The sequence below is a fragment of the Carassius carassius genome, chromosome 34, assembly GCF_963082965.1.
Source record: "Carassius carassius chromosome 34, fCarCar2.1, whole genome shotgun sequence".
NCBI classification, from domain to species: Eukaryota; Metazoa; Chordata; class Actinopteri; order Cypriniformes; family Cyprinidae; genus Carassius; species Carassius carassius.
In genome coordinates, this window is record NC_081788.1 from 3558249 (window position 1) to 3575125 (window position 16877).

The 16877-nt window shown below is 37.3% G+C and overlaps 1 protein-coding gene across 2 annotated transcripts in view; it reads left to right on the forward strand.

The window, feature by feature from the left end:
- LOC132115333 (espin-like) overlaps positions 1–16877 on the forward strand; it is a 115764-nt gene that overhangs the window by 72932 nt on the left and 25955 nt on the right. For both annotated transcript variants that reach the window (XM_059523748.1, XM_059523749.1), the window contains exons 7-9: positions 1373–1638; positions 11096–11254; positions 15256–15490. In XM_059523748.1, the coding sequence (XP_059379731.1) occupies positions 1373–1638; positions 11096–11254; positions 15256–15490 (660 nt within the window). The remainder of the gene's footprint in view (positions 1–1372; positions 1639–11095; positions 11255–15255; positions 15491–16877) is intronic.

Consider the following 16877-nt stretch of genomic DNA (forward strand, 5'->3'; position numbering starts at 1 on the left):
TCGAGCTCGAGCTGCACAGAGTGGAGACATTCATCCGCCATTAAAGCAAGTAACAGTGAGTACAGCAGTGGTAATGTGTGTGAATAGAGTATTAGCAATGTAAGCGCAGTTAGCTGCAACCACGCCGCTGATGCTAACGGGCTAAAAGCTAATAGCGGACCCGAGAGATCAAAATAAAACTAGTGATAGCGAGGCGCTCTGATTGTTTTTGTTGTAGAATACAATAGAGGATATATTCACACGTTATATAAACAGAGACGATGATGTATAAAATTGATTTTTGATTTAAAAATAGTCAATGAAAAGAATATAGTGACGGAGCTCAAACGCAGGTGTGATGCATGGGACGATGAGTAAAGACAAATCCTGAGTAAAGACAAATCCATTTTTATACTGCCGTACGGTAATCTATCTAGCCATTACTGATGAATTACGCAACTGTAAGAAGCTCCCTGATAGGCTAGCGTTGCTAGGAGACAAATCTCCGCCTACCACCAGTCTGACGGTCATGTCAGATTTTTGCCTGATATTTTTTAGTGGTTATGGTATGATTAAAACTAGATTCAATTTAAAATGAGTAACGTTTTGTTTTTAAACTTTTTATTGAAATTACACATCACATTTTATATCACATTATACTTATTTAATTACGTTTTTATGTTCTATTGGGCCAGGCTTGGGAGGGGGGGCTTGAGATCATCGCTAAGCCCCCCCTTGACACCGGGCCTGGGCATTCTAACTGCATTCTAATGGGTTTCATCTAGGAGTGAATGCTTCTGGACTATCAAGATCTGTTTTCATTTGTTTTTTAAAAAGTAGGTGACATACTCGTCAGCTCCTATCGTCTCTCAATCCCTCACAGTCACACATAGAGCACAATGACATTATGTCAGGGGAATCTTTCTTTAAAATATAATCAAGAAAAAAAATCATACCTTCTGTTGTCTTCTTTTTAAGGAACTTCAAAAGTTGTGCTTGAACCATGAACCATTTTGCGCGAAAAATGATAGAAACTTGCTTCAGCTTGTGGTAGCTTGTAACAGTACCGAGTTCTGATTAGCTAATCACCGTTATTTAGCTCATGATTTATCATAAGAAGAGAATTTTAACATTTAATTTGCACAATACATTTTACATTATACACAACATTATTAATCTAATGGGGATGGTTGGGGGAGATGCTTTTTGTAATTTTCTTTTTCCGCCGGGGGATGACAACCCTCACATCCCCCCTCAAATCAAGCCCTGGTAATACCTGAATTTTAAAATGCCTAGAGTGCAAATGCCCCCCCCCCCCCCATTTATGTATTTATTTATGTATTGATTGATTGATTTGTCTGAATCCATAAATGTTGTTGATGTTTTATTTCAGGAGGTGAAAATTCAGCTATTACAGACATGCAGGCTTATATGGACATGCTGAACCCTGATGTAGCAGACGGCTCCCAGAATGCACAGGAACATCCTGCACACCTGCCGCCCCCTCCAACATTTCCCCCTCCCCCTCCCCCATCAAACTCCTCCCACATCCCACATAACCACCCCCCACCCAAACCACCTGAGGAGGAAGCGTCTGCCGAATACTTGAAGGTGAAGAGAAACCTTCGCAGAGTGGAGAATGATGTAGTCAAAAAAGAGGTATAATATATATTTTCTTTTCCTTTTGTTTAAACATCTGTCTTAAAGTTATAATACCCTAAAAAAATATTTTATTTCATCTTATGAAATATAACAGTTTAATGTTCTATTCCACTTACTAAAGTATATAATTTAATTGTTCCCAGTTCGACTGAAATCTGAAATCCGTGACTGATGTTACATGTATAAATTAAATCAAAATTGGAGTTTGTGACTCAGGTTCATATATGTTAACTCTGAGGGCATTTTTACTCAAGTGTACATATAAAAGATTATGGGGGGGTACAATGCTGTTTCATGCATTCGGAGTTGCTTACACTATTAAAGAGTTGGATTCTCATGCATGGAAAAAGATAAAAAAACAATTTGAACATTTGACGGAGTATTTCTTGCGAAAAACCATGTTTCCGGGTTTGTAAAAGTTTCTGAGAGTTTTTTCTGATCGTGGCTCTTCATGATGTAGATGAGGGTGGAACTCCTTATATGGGCATTTCTCCTGGAAAAAAACATGCCCACGCATGCATCGACCAGAGCGAGATCGCACCCATCAATGAGTTTCATCTGGCAGCAGCACTGTACGGGACTCACTCAGGAATAATGTCTCCAAAGAAGTGTGTTTTTAGTTGTAACGAAAAGATAACTTTGTTCACCTTCCTAAAGAACCGAGCATTATGTAAACAGTGGATCATATATATATATGTTCCTTGGGTGAGGGACAGGTTGAAAATGTCTGTGAAGACCCCTGCAAGCTGCTCTGCACATGCCCTGAGCACACGTCCAGGAATGTCATCTGTGCCAGCAGACTTGCGTGTGTTGATCTGGCTCAATGCAATGTGGACGTCTGTGGAGATGAGTTTGAGGGGTTGGTGGTCTGCTGAGAGTTTGGTCTTGGTGGCCATCTCCTTGCTGTCACTGTTGATGCGAGTATAAATGTAATTTAGCTTGTTAAGGAAGGAGATGTCTGTGACCGTTGGAGTGGAGTTGCTTGGCTTGTAGTCACTGATGACCTGGATGCCCTGCCACATGTGTCAGTGGTCAGAATTTGAAAAGTGTTCCTTTACTTTTAGCTTGTAGCAGTACTTAGCCTTTTTAATGCCCCTCCTCAGGTTAGTCTTGGATTTGCTGTAGGCCTGATCATAATCTGATTTTAAGGCAGTGTTGCAGGCTTTCAGAAGGAGTCACACTTCCTTGTTCATCCATGGCTTCTGATTAGGGTACGTTGTAATCTGTTTCTCTGTTGTAACACTGGCAATGGTGGAGTTGACGTAGTTCAGTACAGAGAAGGCATAGATATCAATGTTTGTGTGAGAGCCACAGGCAGCCTGAGAAGCAAACATACTCCAGTCCATGTATTGAAACCTGTCCTGAATTAAAGAGTCTGCTCCAGTTGGCCAGACTTTGATGTTCCTCACTTATGGCTTCACATAGTTGATGAGGGATGAATACTTAGGGGTGAGAAACAAAGAAAGGTGATCAGACTGTCCCAGGGGGCGTTGCGATGTTAGCTCCATCAATGTTTGTGTAAACATAACCCAAAGTTTTGTCTCTTCTAATGTGGCAGGAAACATGTTGATGGAATTCGGGGAGCACTGTCTTTAATTTGCAGTGATTAAAATCACACGCGACAATAAATGCAGCCTACGGGTGTCTGTTGTTTACTAATGGCTGCATGCATTTCATTCATAGCAAGCTTGACATTAGCATCCGGTGGAATATAAGCTGCAGTTATAATGGTGGAAGTGAATTCCTGTGGCAGATAAAAAGGTCTACACTTAACCATGAGAAACTCTAGGTTAGCTGAGCAGTGTCTCCCAACAATGACAGAGTTCGTACACCAAGCTTTGTTAACATAAATGCACAATCTGCCGCCTCTGCTGTCCTGTCTGCCTGGAGCTCAATAGCATTATTGGGTACGTCATTGTGTGGCCATGTTTCTGTGAAATCCATGACATTGGATGGAGGCAGATCCGGAGGGAAGGAGGAGCCTGACAGAGCCAGAGGGACGGAGTGATGAGGCGGAGCCAGAGGGACGAGGGAGCACGGGGGAGCCATGGTGGAGACAAGGGAGCTGGGAGCCAAGGCGGAGCCTATGGGTTTGAAGGACCGAGGTGGAGTCCAGGACTCAAAGGCTGGATTCCAGGAGACAGGGGATCCTCACGACAAGGCGGAGCTAGAGACTGGACATCCCGAGGCAAATCAGAGCGCCCAGACTAAGGGTGAGCTGAGGGACTGACAGGCACCAGCGGGGATGAAGCTGAGGAACTGGCTAGTTTAAGAGGAGGTGGGAGAGGGAGGCTTGGAGGGAACATAGGAGGACTTGAGCTGGGTAGAACCAGCAGAGACACAGTAGATTGAGGGCTGGACAGAAAAGTGGCGAAATCTTCCTCTTTGGGGCCGTTCGCTGGAAGGCATGCCTTACACTGCTCGCTCAGGTTGGTGCTGTAGAAAACAGAGAGCGACCAGTCCGGGAAGTGGGTAAGGCATGCCAGATCGAGAAAGTCCGTAGTATGGTCCTCCAGCGAACTGTCCAACTACTCCAGGCACAAGAGTTGGTCTGCTGGTAAATCCATTCTGGGAGGAGAGGAGAAAGCTAACTGAAAGAAGAACGCCACCAAAAATACTCAGTTTGAGGGTCTGCTATACTGTTACAAGTTGGGTTTGCAAAACAAAGTGCACAACGAAGGAGTATAATCAAAGAGTTTGTTTAATAATCCTCAGGAGAGAATAGGTACAACCAAACACAAATCCAAACGATAGCAGACAAAAGAATCAGGGGAGAAAACAGGACTTATAAACAATGAACGTAATCAAGAAGAACAGAAATGGGTGTGGAGCCAATTAATCAAAAAACATGGAATCTAACTAGGCAGAATATCTGAGACACAGAAAACTAAACCAAAACAGTTCATGCATGTGCGAGAGACACTGTGAGAGTAAGATGTCGAATAAAAAAGCCTGACATAGTTCTGTCCCTGGATGTAGACAAACTCAGCCTCCAAAAACTGTGCAAACTCTTCCAAAAGATTAATCTATTTTAAGTGCATGACTGAAGTTTATCCTTTTTCATTTGCCTGAGCAATTTAACACATTTTTTTTTTGTTTGTATTATTTTGCAACACACTCTTTCCTTAATTGTTTTTAACATGCTGCCAGTTTATCATAAAGTTTTATGTTTTAAGTTTATGTACATTTTAATTATATAATTATACAGATAATAGACAGTTGTGGTTACATTGGTTCATTTTCTTTTGCATGACTCAGATCTGACTCGAGCCCAAACATACACCTCTATTACAATCATCTTCTACTGTGTCTGTTGATCAAACAGATATGAAGCCATGACGACTAAAGACCTGAAACACAATGTTTGTTCACAGAACATAAAGGAATCATTTGTGTTAATGGACATAGAATAAAAGCCTAAAAGCTTACATTAAATTATGTACAATAGTGAACAAGAGTGAATTTTATTAATTAAGCACATATTAATGGTTTATTCTGTGTGACCATATTCTACATACATAATCTGACTTCATAGCTAAACTTAACAACTAACTTACTAACTATTTGCAAATTAGTAGTTTATTGAGGCAAAAATTTGTTAATAATTAGATTACTATTTTTCTTTTATTATTCTTATTTGGTCACACTTTATTTTAAGGTTCATTTCTCGCCATTAACAAACCATTAACTGTGATTTTGCCCCAAACTCCCAATTTGCTGCTTATTAATAGTTAGTAAGGTAGTTGTTAAGTTTACATTTGGGGTAGGATAAGGAATGTAGAATATGGTCATGCTTTATAAGTACTAATAAACAACCTATATGTTAATAATAGGCATGCTAATAAGCAACTAGGTAATAGTGAAAATTGGCCACTAAAATAAAGTGTTACCTTTTATTTTTACTTCTTTAAAGTGCATTCTGTAAAATGTCACAATAAAGAGTTAAAATGGTTTGTGAATGGCGTTTCGTGTTGTCCTTAAAAAAGTAAAGACTAGTTATTCAGCTTTAGAACAGAACTAAAGATTTCAGAAAAGTTTATGATGACCATTGTGTTGTAAAAGTGAACGTCTTAAAAAGTTAAATAAGTGCAATCAAGCATGATATGATGAATATATAACTCACTTAATCACAAAGACCAGCTTGCATCCTGTGTCCTGTGTAACTAAATATCCCATAGAGCTTTAGTTTTTCTGCGTATAGGCCTATAATAGCAAAACATTCCCTGTTGATTTAACACTGAAACATCTAATTAACCAACACTTACCATCAGCTCATGCTTTTTTAATTGGCATGGAATACATATGTAGGTGTAAAATAACACCTTGGTTAGCTTTGACAGTGAAGCAGCACAATATGCACTAATTAATCTTCCATGAATCATAGTGGTTTGTCATATATAGCACACAGCAGTGCACATTAGAAAGCTAGATAATAAGACCAGCAATGTATCTCCTGTTGTCTGGCCAACAAACCTCAGTCTAAGAGCCCTGTGCACGCTAATCAATACAGCGCAGCAAAGCCCAGAGCAGGTGTACGTACACGGTATGGACTCACACATTCATATAGACAACAACACAATGCTACTTTTGTGTTCCCATTAATGAGGGCTTCCATTAGCTGAACTGACCTCCCAAAAGCTCTAATGATGTGCTGCATGATGGACTTGACATTAATTTAAACTAATTAAACTGTCAGATATGCTTGCACATCTCAACACACACATTCTCTGATCATTACTGGGAATTCAACTGTGTTGCAGTACTATTGTTGGAGTATGAAGAGCAGATAATGCACTTGTTGTCTTCAATGTTTGCAAAGTATTCAAAGTAATAGTTCAGATCTTCCATTCAATCAAACCTTGTTTGGATGATTACCGGACTATCTAATGAGAAACACAGCATAATTTAACACTTCTCTTAGTATTCAATTAATAAATGTATTCAGATGCCCCAATAAGTGTGTGGACACATATTTTATTTTCTTTGCTTCACTACACATTTCACTTTATTTTATGATGAATTCAGTTCCAGTTTTAGGCACTTAATCAGTGCAGGCAAAATTGTGTTATCCATTATTACTTTATCCTTGGTGTAATGAAACCCTGTCCATGGCCTCTGACCCCCAGAATGACCCTCTACCTGACCCTTGTCTCTCCTCTCAGACAGTATCGCTTCCACTGAGCCACAGAATGATGTTGAGTCTCCAGAAGAAAAGTGTAGCATATCCTGAGGATGTGGCAGCCTTTGTAACTTTAGAAAATCCCAATTTTTTTTTTAGGAGATTTTCAGATTTTCAGAAAATATGTCCCTCGGATTTCAATACCTGTAAAAAAGGTGGTGTTTACAGTAATGCACTTACTGTGCATCAGTCTATGGACAATGCAGTGGAATGACAATGCACTGTGTTGAACTGGTTTATCTTATCTTTCAGAACGTTCTCCGTTTGTTTAATAGAATAGACTAATAGATCTCAGACTGCGCCTTTGTGTCAGGGTATCCCTCAGGGGTCAGTTTTGGGACCTGCTTTATTTAGTGTTTACATGTTGCCAGTTTGAATTTGTCCATTCATTAAGTAAAAATCTATACATGCATGTATGTGTTTGTGTTACTCAAAAGGTCCAGTAAACTGACAACTATGTAGTGTGTATAAGTAGTGTATAAGTGCATTATAGTGATTTTCATGACCTAGACTGACTTTATCCAGTCCATAATGAACTTCATGGATCTGAAATATATTCAACTTCTAATTAAAATAATTACTTTAATAAGTCATGAAGAAAACTACTAGAATTGATCGTCTCAAACCATATGCAGTCTGCTTTTCCTTTTATGGTCAAAGACTCTAGGCTATAGAGCAGCTGTGATACTGTCGGGTGGAGCTGAATGCGAGGCGGGATTTAGAGCAGATTAGATGCACCTTATACGTACCTTTCAGGTGGTGAAAGCACATCACAGTTTGAATGTATTTATGTTTTTGTTTTGTTTTTTAAAGAGAGAACTGAAAATACAACAACAGGATTAAATAAAGAGCAAAGAGAGTTTTAAGTATCATTAGTTTTATAAGAGATCTCAACAGTGTCACACAATTTGAACATTTTTCTCATCAAATGATCCATGCTGTTTACTGCTAACGTTAACTGCTTAGCTCTAAATTCTTATGACATAACAGAAATTGACTCGTTTGTTTAAATGCTACTTTCTCCTAAAAAGGTGCAAGACATAGATAGAAAGAGATATACTGTATAACATTCATATGTACGGACAGATTTGCAATGCTAATGTAATATGAAGAGGTGTAACATAGAGAAATTTAACATAGACCATTCATTTTAACTTAAAATTTACTTTATAGAACACTGGAAGAAACAATGTGCTCTCAAGGACAAACATCCTCTTCCTTGGGTACCATGGTAACTTAAGTATGCATAGCAACCGCATACTGGCACAGTTCTGGGTTGTGTTTTGTCTAGTTCAACTCACTTAAAGTTAGTTTGTTTACAGAGCTCTAATATATTTGAATACCACACCATTTACTAACTTAGGTCCATATTAGGCTATGATTCGCTTCGCGTACACTAGAATGTTAAACCGAGTTCACTTGGTTTTACTTTTGGGTTTATATTTAAAGTACTTCATTTGACATAACTCCAATACACTTTATCAACATTCTCATGTGTTTTATTTTTAATTCACACGGCTCTGCTACAGTCTTATCACACACTTCCGCTTGTTATTTCCATAAATCAGCTACCTTTGAATGAGTTTATTTGTAATCAGATTCTCTTCGGTGGCCGGTGTGCATAATGCAATCCTTCGGCCGGTGAGAAAGCCGAGCCGGAGCGGCCATGCTTAGCCACTGTGTCACAATGCTTTGCATAAGAGACCACGAGCACTGTGACCTGTGGTTGGATAACAGGTAAGCAGTGAAGTCATCGCTCTAGGAAATGATGGTTGGGTGGGAGGCTGAGGGGCGGGGTAAGGCAAAGCGAGCATCAGGTAGAATGGAGATCTTGTGACACCTGTGCATCTACTGGCTCTCAGTTTAAACCTTTGTGTAGGGTGACACCACTGTGGAAAGAAATAAGGGCAGTCGTAAAGGGTAAGCCTGCAATTCAGTGTTATTTTGTGATGAAGTGATGGTGGCAAGAGTTAAAACTGTGGTGGTTTGGTTGACTTGTGAATACTTCAGCTTTGTGTGTAATTATATAATTGTCTATGCAATGGCTGTGGGTTTTTTGGTAGTTCCTCAGGTGTGTTTTCTGTTATTATTTGTGTTTAGTTATAAAGATCAGCAGACTCGGGTTGCTTGACTAGATAACATGTGATAACCAAGAAAATCTTTCAAATGCATTGCATGCAAAATCAGATTAACATTCAAATGCATGAATAGCGCTGCATTCATTTCACTCATCTAAGCTCCAGCTAACGTTACTGCGCACACTTTAGATCTTAAGATGAGTCCCTGTACAATGCAAATGCCTGAAGAATACGTACTGGTGACTGGTGATGAAAAATTCAGCAGGTTTTAAATAGGCTCAAGTCCATGCACATTGTATAGAGGTCAGCTAGCCTTTCAGTCAGCGATTTCTCTCAGGTATGATAATCAAACCATCTGCACTGCACTCTGCAATGAGGACAGTGCTCTTGACAACAATGCAAACTGGATGGAAGGACAGAAGGACAGAATGGATAATACCATCCTCAGGGCCAGCGTGTGAAATAATAAGCCACAGATGCCAGAATTCAAATTCTTTGTCATGGATGTTTTTTTGTTTGCTTTCAGTTAGAGATTGATATCAATATAGAGATCAATATTGCTTTTGTTTGACCAAAATTGATTGTTTTGTTATTTATTATTACATGAAAGATAACAAACAATTTTAAAATGACAATATGACATTAACAACTCACATGTGTTGCTTTACTTCACTATCCTTTGACTTTATTTGTTTCAGAATTGCATTGCATAAGGTTGATTACTATGCAAATTCGAGGACTTTGCATTAGGAAAATCTTAAGAACAGGAAAACCAAGCATTACTTTTTTTGTGTTGGAAATTTCTAGAAACTCTTGAAACCGCTTCTGAGATTGCTGTAATGTAATTTTTGTCCTACTAAAGAAAAGTGGATAAAACTGGTTTTAGATAACTGATGAAAATCCACTATTATACACAAGTGAGTGACAGCTGCAGAAAGGGAAACCGTTTGGTGCATTGATACTGAAACAGCATTCAAGGGGTCAGCTGGTCTCTCTTGTTGCTTGCTGTGTTATTTTCTTCTGTGAAGCTTAAAAATATATGTTAAAGTTCAGCTTTTGTGCCATGAACAGTCTTTTTGTTTTCAGGCAAATCAGCTGGACTCACATGAGGCTTTGCCACATGAACACAATAGGAATTATTAAACGTTTATTTGGCCAAATGTGTCAGGATTGCCTTATGTGACGCAATATGGGATGAAAGATCAGATTTCTTGTTCTAGAATTGTTAAAAAAAATAGCATTGGTTTGTTCCATGTTCAAGTAAGAAGAACTATCAAAATTTTGTCTGACAAATTGTATGACATATTTATGCCTGTCTTATAAAAAGTTAATATAACCTCTTTTATGGCATGTGTGTGTGTGTGGGCGGGAGAACAATATTCAAATATATGTGAAGGTCACATGTATTTCAGTGACAGTAGTTTCCATAGTGTGACATGCTATAATTCATCTGAAACGGTTAAACATTTTCTGTATTATAGTAGTAGTATATTTTTAAAAGTACATCATATTTGAGAGAGTACATAATTTATTTGCTACAATGAAAAAAGGCTACAAATCAATGGTGAAAAATGGTGATTTATCTAAAAAAAAAAGAAAATATACTCCCTGACATATATTCCTGATATACGTTCATAGACATTATTTTTCTCCTATACCCATGTCCCAATATATATATATATATATATATATATATATATATATGTATATATACTGTATATATATATATATATATATATATATATATATATATGTATACATATATACATATATACATATATATATATATATATATATATATATATATATATATATATATATATATTTTTTTTTTTTTTTTATGTTTTATACATCATATGCTGTTCTAAGCTAATAGAGTATCGAATAATGTTCTGTTTTGATAGGATTTAAAGTTACTTCTGCTATGTTGGAGTTTTTGGGATTACTATTGCACTGAAGAGTAGAGCCTGTGGTGAGATCAAAGATGGGCCAAAAATATGATTTTATTTATGCTGCATCTTGCTCTATTGAAACACAATAACTGTACACATACCAATGCAGTGATAATCTTTTTTTTCTAGTTATATTAACACTCATGTGCACTACTGCTAGCTAACAACTGATGCAAAACAGTTAACTTGATGTTTCTAATTTTCTGTTTCTATCACTAACCATGTGCTGCTCATTTCTCCGGCAGCTGAATCCTGGCGAGAGCCACGAAAGACTTCGAAGAGTCGACTCTAATCGAAAGTCCCGGCGCTTCAGCAAGCAGCCCAGCACTGGAGATTACTACAAAACCCTGGGTAGCGATACCGCAGATCAGCACCCCAACAGAGCCATGGCACCCAATGAGGAGGTAAATGGCATAAATCTCCAATTCCAAATGCTGTTGCATCTTAAATCTGGATTCTGGACTTGTGTTTTATTGATCTTAGGTATACAGAAGTACACACACACACACACACATAAATAGGTCACACTTTATTTTAAGGTCCAATTCTCACTATTAACAAACCATTAACTACTAAACTATTAATCTGCTTCTTATTAATAGTTAATAAGGTAGTTGTTAAATTCATATATATATATGGTTATGTAGTTCAGACAAAAATGAAAATTTAATTTCCTCAGCCACGAATTTTTCCAAACTTGAATGAGTTTCTTTCTTCTGTGGAACATAAAAGATATTTTAAAAAATGTGGTTAACCAAACAGTTAATCGTCCCAATTGACTACCGCAGTAATTTTTTACATAATATTGGAGGCAATGGGGACCATCAACAATATGGTTGCCAACAGAAAGCTGATGTTTCCTGGACAGCCAGCTCTCTTTGGATGACTCAAGCTCCAGTAGTTTCACTCCCTCACCTGTCACATTACAATACAAATTCATGCAAGGTGTGGCAGCTCAGAGTTAGCATTGCAGTTCAACATGTATTGTACACATATTGGGCTGCTGGGTAAACAGTGCTCAGTGCTTTCTTTGTTGTGTTATGTAAGTCTGATGGTTGTGTCCTGGCACAGATTTCTACTATTATAACTGCAGTTGACTCATCGGACAGAATATTTTTGGAAAAAATATCTTTATATAGCAGTTGTTTTTCCTAGTCAACAATGATTGATTGGAGAGCAAATTTGGTTTTCCTTTTTTTTTTGTCATAATGTACTTACCCTCATTGTATCAAACCTGTATGACTTTCTTTTCCCCAAGGAACACAGAAGGAGTTATCTGGGAAAATTTACAAAGCTGCTCCTTTACATTTGAGAGTAAATGGTGATGACAAAATAGCAGCAAGGACATTCTACTAAACCTCTGAGTTCCATGCAAGAAAGAAAAGTCACACAGGGCTACGTTTCCCAAAAGCATAATAAGCCTACAGTAAGCAGATTGTACAGACCAGTGGTTTCTACGATCTACTTAAGTTGTAAATAAAACAAAGTTGTTGGAGTACATATTACAAGAAAAGACTATTTCGGACTTTCAGAAATTTCACATTTAATTCACGGTTTCTTGTCAAACCTTGGTAATTATTTGTGAAATGAACTAGCAATTTCAGAGTAAAAAACCCTTCACCAATTTATTTTCAGTGTGACAACGTGAGGGTAACTGATGGCAAAAATGTCTTGTTTCTGTCTATTTGAATTAACCCTCAGGAATTTTAGACATCTGAGACAAGATAATTAACTAAGAAATCCATTAGCCAAGCTGTGTTAATGGTTGAGATATATTTTTTTAGGAACACAGTTGAGACAAATTTGATACTTAAATATAGAATAACTAAATTAATTCTTGATAGAAATTACATTTCCCTCTTGTGAGGAACATGCATAATGTGATGTAATCAATATCAGCATTTCATATGGCCCCTTTCTGCTATCAGATCTAATCTTCATTGAGCCAATTACATGCCCAGTGGGGCGTCTGGCCTCTTGATTTGACCAGATGGTACTCCACATGTCCCTCTGGGTAAATGACCCATTAACACGGACATACGTGTGACATGAAACGCACCATATGCTGGAGATAGTGATGATGAGGAGGAGAGGAGGGGATAAGGGGCACGTGTGTGGTACGTGTCCAGGAGGTGGAGGTGCATGGGGTAAAAGGTCAGGGCTTGTTTACTTGGCGACAGTTGTAGGGGTGGATGGGTGGTCTCTGGAGATGCTGAGTGTGAAGGATTGTGGCTCTTAGCTGAGCAGATGTCCTTTCATTCCTGCAAACCACTCAAATAGATTAAATATGTATTCATCACCAGCTGCTGTGCATATGGTGGGGTGCAGTGGGGCAGTTTGTTGGTCAGATTAAGTGGTTTGGGGAATTGTATTTGTTATGTTACTTTTTGTTTTATATTTGTTATGTTAGTGTCCAAAATTAAAGAGACCTTTATGCCTCTATAAAGCCTGACATATGAAATAATAATTAGAAAGAAATCTATTTATTTTTTAAATCGATCGGTTTAGTGAGCTTTCAGACAAAATGAGCCAAAAATATGCAATTTGGAGCAGGTGCTGATGTCAATATGACCACAAACTTAAGATGAAATTCTGATAACTTATAAATCAATGAGATCTTTATAGCAGACTACTTACATAAAATGCATATAAATATCAGTTGTCACTCTGTATATCCCAATAAGATGTCTTCGTAAGATATATAAATGTAGATTTTAGTGTGGGCAGCGAAACATATAATGCAATGCAATACAATGAGGAAGTACAAGTAAACATCCCTCAAAAACCTGAGGTATCATATGTGATGCGCATGATTTTTCTAAAAAAAAAAAAAATAATAATAATAATAATAAAAACAATAATAAAAGTATGTATGGATAATCAAGTGAAGATAAATATTTTAGAATTAAATTAAAAGGCCTTTTACTTGCTTAAACATGTCAACGATTTAATTTACCAGTATTTTGAAACTGGTGCGTGAATGGTGACGTGAAACAGTCCTCAATAAAATGTTTGGGTTGAACAGTTGTGGAACAGTGCTGTAAATACAACTTAACCACTGATTTCTAGTTGTGTACTCTTTTGGAAGGCCAAATAAAGTGTTTTCGCTTTCACAATGAAACAGTGTCTCCACAACATGGCAATTTCGGCAACACCAAGAATCAAGGTTAAGCCTTCTTTCTTTGTGTGAACATCTGGGTGGCGTTATGCAAATCTTCACACATCGTGACATAGACGTGGGGGCGTTTTAGAACACGCTGTTTTAAGGGGGGGTGGTGGACGAGTCTTAACTTTTATAAAGAATATCTCTTTGGGGTTTGAGACTTTAGTCTTTGCAACTTTACAGATCTACTTTATCCACCAAGAGCTTGTAACACTCCAAAGAGAAAGGAATCGCATCATATGACCACTTTAAGCAGAATTCTTTTCTTTCTTTTTTTTCTTTTCTTTTTGTATTCCCATTTTTCTACTTTCAAAATAAAATTAAAAAACAAGTGAAAGAATGAAACACGGATTCATGTAGAAGATTGTGTACAACAGATTTTTCAGCAAAGTTTTGATCATGTTGATAACTAAGAGGCCTTTGGGTTTTATCTTTTCATTTACTCATCCTTATGCCATCTTTTATGTTTATGACTTCTTCGGATGAACAAATTTTTATTTATTTAAAAAAAAATGTTTTTGAGAAATAATCTGTTTCTGTGAATCTTTATGTACTGTAATGCAAGTGAATGGGAACCAGAGTGTTGGGGCTTCAAAAAGCACATGCAGACATCATGATAACCCCAGTGGATGAATCATTGTCTTCTGAAGTGAAACTATGCTTGTGTTTGCTTAAAATCATTGCTTCCGGACAACCTTCATACACACATTCATGGGAGGGTCAAGTGTGTGTTTGATGTAAATGAAAGTATGTTATAAAGCTTGAAGCATGTTTAAGTCAAGTATAAGCTCAACCCAATTCTAAATGTGACTATGGCATTTGGTCTGAAGTGATGATTTATAGTAAAAAAAAGTATATATACCGTATTTCCTCAAATAAAAACCGGTAGTCAAATAAATTATTATTTGAGGAATTACGGTATTCTAAGTTAATAAGTGTTTTTCTTACACACACTTATTGTTTCACTTTAGAAGACTGTGATTCATCCTCTGAAGCTGTATTACTCTCATGATGGCAGCATGTTTTTTTGGAGCTTCAACATTCTGCCGCCCAATTCACTTGCAATATCTGGACTCACAGAGTTTCTTTTTCTACAGATCTGAAGAAAGAAAGTCATAAATATCCAGGACTGCATGAGTTTGAGCAAATGATGAGATCATTTTCATTGAATTTAAATGTTTAAATATTAAGTAAATATTTAAATGTTGAAATCAGCTGCACTGTTACCTGTTCTCTTGACAGGGTTCTGCACTTTTGGAGGAAGCGTCAGACACGGCGCCTGCTCCTGAGAATGGGACAGGAAACACAGAGGATCTACCCCTTCCTCCTCCACCACCTCCTCCAGCCATCCCGACTCCACCTCCTCCTCCATGTCTTCCATCAGAGCTGCCCCCTCCTCCTCCTCCTCCTCCTCCACCTACCACCTCCACCTCCACACCAGCCCCTGCCCAGCGCCGCATGTCTTCTTCCTCCAGCAGTGAGTACAGACACATCTCATCCAGAACTTCCTTCTTAAGCACCTCTTTTGCAGTGGTATAAAGCATTTAAAGAGGTCATTTATTCAAATTTTTCATTTCATTGTATATAATTCACAGTAAGTAACAAAATACTGCAAATGTGAAAGCACTGCACAAGCCTGCCGTTGTGGTAACTCTGTTTGTCATTCAGTTCAACGGGGCTTAAAGGTAGACTGTTTTTTGTTAGAGTACATTTAAAAGGGTGTGACAGTGATCTGCCACCTGATACAGCTGGATACACCGCTCGCCTAACAGCACTGAGATTTGGCGTGATCTTTATGAATTTAACTGCGTACACTGTGACCACGATTTAAGACTTTTAATCGACTGACCTGACGATGCTTAGTGGTTATGCATTTAACCCTTTCACTCGTTTGACCCCTTGTTCATAGTGTGAGCCCTTTAATCTTCTCCTGTCCCTAGAGTATTAGTGTCAGAAAGTGATGACAGGTACATATGTGTTATGCCACAGCAATGAAAGATTACACACAATGCATTACCGGTCAAATATTTGAGATAATTAAGATATATTTGTTTATGTTTTAAAAATATATATATTTCTTACAATACAATTATTTATAAAAATAACTATTTTCTAACTTAATATATATTGTAAAAACTGAATTTTCAACATCATTACTCCAGTCTTCAATGTCACATAATCCTTCAGAAATAATTCTAATATGTTGACTTGATGCTCAATTTGGATCAAATGGCTAGTTGCACGTGGCCTTCTTGTTGGATTTCCGATCAGTGAGTGTGGTTAAACATACTTCCAGTCCTAAACTCCAGTGCAGAGAGCCGGAGAAACCTGAATATTACCTTTTATATATGTTTACAGGTTTTATAATATCACTTAAAATAAAAATAAGATCTATCCTTACTATTCTATATTTATTTATTTAGCCAGTGGCAGTTGAAACGTACGTATGTTTGGGTCAGGCAGAGGAGAATGAATCTAATACACAAATCCATAATGTTCTCAAAATGAAAGTTGACTCATGGTGCATACAAATACACATTATATTTTCCCCTTATCAATTATGTAAGTTAATATACAAATGATTGCAAATACATAAAATAACTAAATAACTAAAGTTTTAAAAATAAAACATTTCAAAACAATTAAAACATAACATTTGACTATGTAGCCTATAAAAGCAAGTAAACATTATATTTCATCTTTACTCGTCAATAAATATATAATATTTATCAAAAATGTTTGTATGACATGGACTTTTTTGTGTAACATCTGAAATATATTTGTCTTGTGAGTGGGCTGCAATTAATGTTCATAAATATAAATTTCTCAATTCTGTACATACATTAATTTTATTCCAACAACAT